Source organism: Notothenia coriiceps, unplaced genomic scaffold (assembly GCF_000735185.1).
Source record: "Notothenia coriiceps isolate Sejong01 unplaced genomic scaffold, NC01 NC01_scaffold00008082, whole genome shotgun sequence".
NCBI classification, from domain to species: Eukaryota; Metazoa; Chordata; class Actinopteri; order Perciformes; family Nototheniidae; genus Notothenia; species Notothenia coriiceps.
This window is the reverse complement of record NW_011340783.1, coordinates 205-4212: the sequence shown is the minus strand read 5'-3', so window position 1 is coordinate 4212 and position 4008 is coordinate 205. Positions and strand designations below refer to the sequence as shown.

Genomic DNA, 4008 nt, shown 5'->3' with positions numbered 1-4008 from the left:
CCTATGTTAATGTTCAGTGAGATAGTAAAGATGTGAATGTGAGGATTAAAAAATAAAATAATGTTGATTATAAACACATGTCTATGGTTTCTGAGATTGAGGTTTCTCTTTTGCTGTAATGATACAGTTTATTGTGGAAAATATAGATTGTGGAGGGTATTAAAACGAACTTTGCAGGTACTGTTTTAGTAATACACGAGGATGAAAAGGAGGGCTACCTTCTTAAACCGTAAACCTCCTATCCCAATCCATCACTTTTTGATTGGACAGCAATATCGTCAATCACCCATAGCTCAAACCTGATTGGAGTCCGTATCCATCAGTTAACCGACAGCAGACGCACCGCCCGCTGATTGGCCGAGATCGCTGAGACTGAGGACAGGGGGGAGGGCGTGGGCTGGATTTGAGAGGAATCTACAGGAATCTATCGTTCTACATTCCGGCTCTCCCATTTGGTTTATTCGTACTTTATACGTCGCGTATACAGTTAATCACGTTAATTACGCCGCAGAATTAAGTGTCAAGGTAGATACAATTAGCCGCGATAACCCATGGCGATAACACTAGTCTGTCGACTTTACATTTTAACAAAATCCCCTAATTTGACGGCGAGGGAAGAAATACAGCTGTCAATTTTCCTGTGGTCGTTGAATACTTAAGGAATAAAAAATAAATACATTTACGGTCATGAAATGTGCATTTAAATCACATCAAGGCATATGGCACAAATGTTTATTCTGAAGGTTTGGACCGGAAGTGGTTTTATGTGACTGTTAGCTTGACTTGATTGGCTACTGTAACGCTAGCCTGTATGAGTATTAGCAAGGATGCTCGGTCTCTGGTATTAGTGACCCATAGACAGAGAGTGCAGCCTGGACGAAGATTGATAATACAACGCTGTCTTGTATGACCATAATTACACAATTATTCGCCTGATATAAGACTTACTTTCTTTTTAAAACAACATTTTTACCACTCGGGAATCGTAGGCTGTTTATATGGAAATATGATTAGCTGTCACAGTATAACGGACGTAAAGCTAGACAGTTTGTGGTAAAACGCATTTTACTTTTTCTTTTCTTTTCCGTTGCTGTTGGGAATTTAGTTCAATGCGTATGGTGCTGAGATATATCGTGCCATTCTGAAAGTGCAGGGACGGTGGACAGACGTCGCTCCGGTAAGCAACCTTTTCATCTCTGAGGATTAACGGCGGAGCAGCGCTAAAGTAGCTGCGTACTTTAGCTAGCTTCACCTGCAAACCACCAGCTATCTGCTAGCGTGTGGCTCAGAGGCTTTAGCCTGTTATGTTTTTTCTCCTGTCATTTAAAAAATGGCCTACGGTATCAGCGTATAGCCTGCTTCTAATGCAGCAATATCAAACTGCTGGCACACTCAACATGTCTCTCCGTATCAACCGTTATGTCGTCCATAATACCTAGCATTAAGGCGAGGCTTCCCTTAATAACAGCTTAAAGTGTGTAACGTGACATTTACATTTCATGTTTAACGTCTAGCGGTAAGCAAATGACTTAAGTGTTCTCATTATTACTGTTAACATATTAGCATCATGTTGGCTCCTGTCTATAATGCGGGGCGGTCGCTCACAAATGAACAGCGTTACTCCGGAGGTATTATTTTAGACACAGGCCCACCTCTAACAACCTGTCTAAGGGCCTTTATCACTATTGAAAATATGGTTTTATGATGAATTCGACATTAACAATCCATTATGAAGCTTGTACAGGTATATTACAAGTGTGCAAACACACAGCCAGGGTGGTAGGGAATAGGGAGGGACCATGGGAATAACAGGCACTTCTCACTTTTAATAATTAGAGTGGGTAAAACGAGCATATTAGATTATTTTACATGGACCCTACTTGTTTACAAGGTCCTCGAGGATTGTTCCAGCTGCTACTTTGGATGTGTCAATAGGCAATATTGTATAGCAAAAAAACCGAGAATACTATTAATTGTGTTTGGAGCTACGTTAAAAAGTCTGAGGCCATTTGGCATCCATTTAGAGAAGCACATCCTACAAACAGACGCAGCTCCATGTCTCCTGGGCCTGTGTGTCTCTGCAGGCTCTAGCGTGTGTGTTGCCTGGCTAACAGAACATCTGATTCCCCAGCCAGCTGATGCTGATAACACTGTGTGCTCTTTACACAATCAACAAGAGGGCTATTACAGTGTGGACATACACTGAAATACTTCATTTCTATTGAAACTCAGGTTACATGACTAAGACAAAGAACTGATAAGAACATTAGTCTGAGGAAAACATTGAATTTTCATAACATCCTAAACAGCAAAACCTTAAAAATGTTGAACACAGCAAAAACATATCTGACAGCCTTTTTTGTCAGCCTTATTAAAGCCATATTACCTAACTATATTCTTTGTTATAAATAAGGATGTTTACATCAAAGCGTCTTTGAGCATTAGGAAAAGGGCTATACAAATCCAATGTATTATTATTATTATTATTATTATTACATATATGCTACAAACTTTTACGATCAGTTTTATAATCGTCTCCACGTTAGTAAAAAAAGAGATTTGAAGACACAATATGATGACTTTATTTACATGTGATGTATTTAAGATAATTGCTTATTTCTATTACGCATGTGTTCTTTTTCCTCTCCTCAGTGATGGATAATGCCCATACTAAGACGGTGGAGGAGGTTTTGGGCTTCTTCACTGTCAATGAGTCTACAGGTCTGAGCTGTGAGCAGCTGAAGAAGAACAGGGAGAAATGGGGAACAAATGGTACGAATGGAAATGTCAATGTAATACTGCTGCAAATTAAACACAGAGCTTGGGGAAGTAAAAAATAATTGATCACTGCTCTGCTATTTCATTTAATAATTAAAGTACCGGTGGTGTTAATGACGTCATTTTTCTTATTCTCCACCTTCTCTCTTTTTTCCATCTACCTTTAACTCTTTCTTTACTCACAGAATTGCCAGCCGAAGAGGGTAAGATATCTATCTGCAACTGTCATCCCTCCATCAACCTATTCATACTCATCCATCCATCCATCCATTCATTCCACCACCATCCATCCATCCATCCATCACACCTTTCTTTTTTTCTTCTTTATTCTTCTGCTGCTCATTGTGTTCCTTGGTGTCTTCATGCAGGGAAGTCACTGTGGGAGCTGGTCCTGGAACAGTTTGAGGATCTGTTAGTTCGAATCCTGCTGCTTGCTGCGTGCATCTCCTTCGTAAGGAAAAATAACTGTGTGCAAAACCACACTCAAACACTTGTTCACAAATATATGGATTTTGAATGGACTGTGCACTTAAAACCTGCGATAAAACACATAGGATGAGTGTTAATAACACAATGCCACATCAAACACAAACCTTTTCTCTGTCTTCTGTGCCGCAGACCCTGGCGTGGTTCGAAGAAGGGGAAGGGACGATCACAGCCTTTGTTGAACCCTTTGTCATCCTCCTCATCCTCATCGCCAATGCTATTGTGGGAGTGTGGCAGGTAAACAGTGTGCAGGTTTAGTGGATTGTCAATCATGGCACCCTATTTGGCCCATTTAATTATATTAAAGGCTCATCAAAATGTCATTATGAATGGATTAAATGTAATCTCTAATTTCTTAAATATGTGTTTCCTGTTTGACACCATTAATTTAATACAAAATAGCCTATGGCTGCATGAATCAAGGCTCTACAATAAAGCAAGAGAGTAGCAACTGGTGCACCCAATGGCTTCCAATATATATATATATATATATATATACATATGTGTGTATATATATATATATTAGGGCCGGGACTCGATTAAAAAAATTAATCTAATTAATTACAGGCTTTGTAATTAATTAATCGCAATTAATCGCATTTTTAATCGCATATAAATATTTGACCTGAGAACAGTGAGAAGCAATTTTTTTCACATGGATTTTAGTATACCATTGAATAATGACTGAATACATAAGCTTAAGCAACAAAACATTGTTTATTTTTTTCAAGGAGGTTCTTAACC

General features: G+C 39.0%; 1 protein-coding gene across 1 annotated transcript; it reads left to right on the top strand.

Annotated features, from left to right (window-relative positions):
- Positions 1-761: 761 nt before the first annotated feature.
- On the top strand, positions 762-3537 carry LOC104944452 (sarcoplasmic/endoplasmic reticulum calcium ATPase 2-like). The gene is made up of 5 exons (XM_010769986.1): positions 762-1177; positions 2653-2772; positions 2964-2981; positions 3147-3229; positions 3397-3537. The coding sequence occupies exons 2-5, from the start codon at positions 2655-2657 to the stop codon at positions 3520-3522; spliced, it is 345 nt and encodes a 114-aa protein (XP_010768288.1). The 5' UTR covers positions 762-1177; positions 2653-2654; the 3' UTR covers positions 3523-3537.
- Positions 3538-4008: the final 471 nt, after the last annotated feature.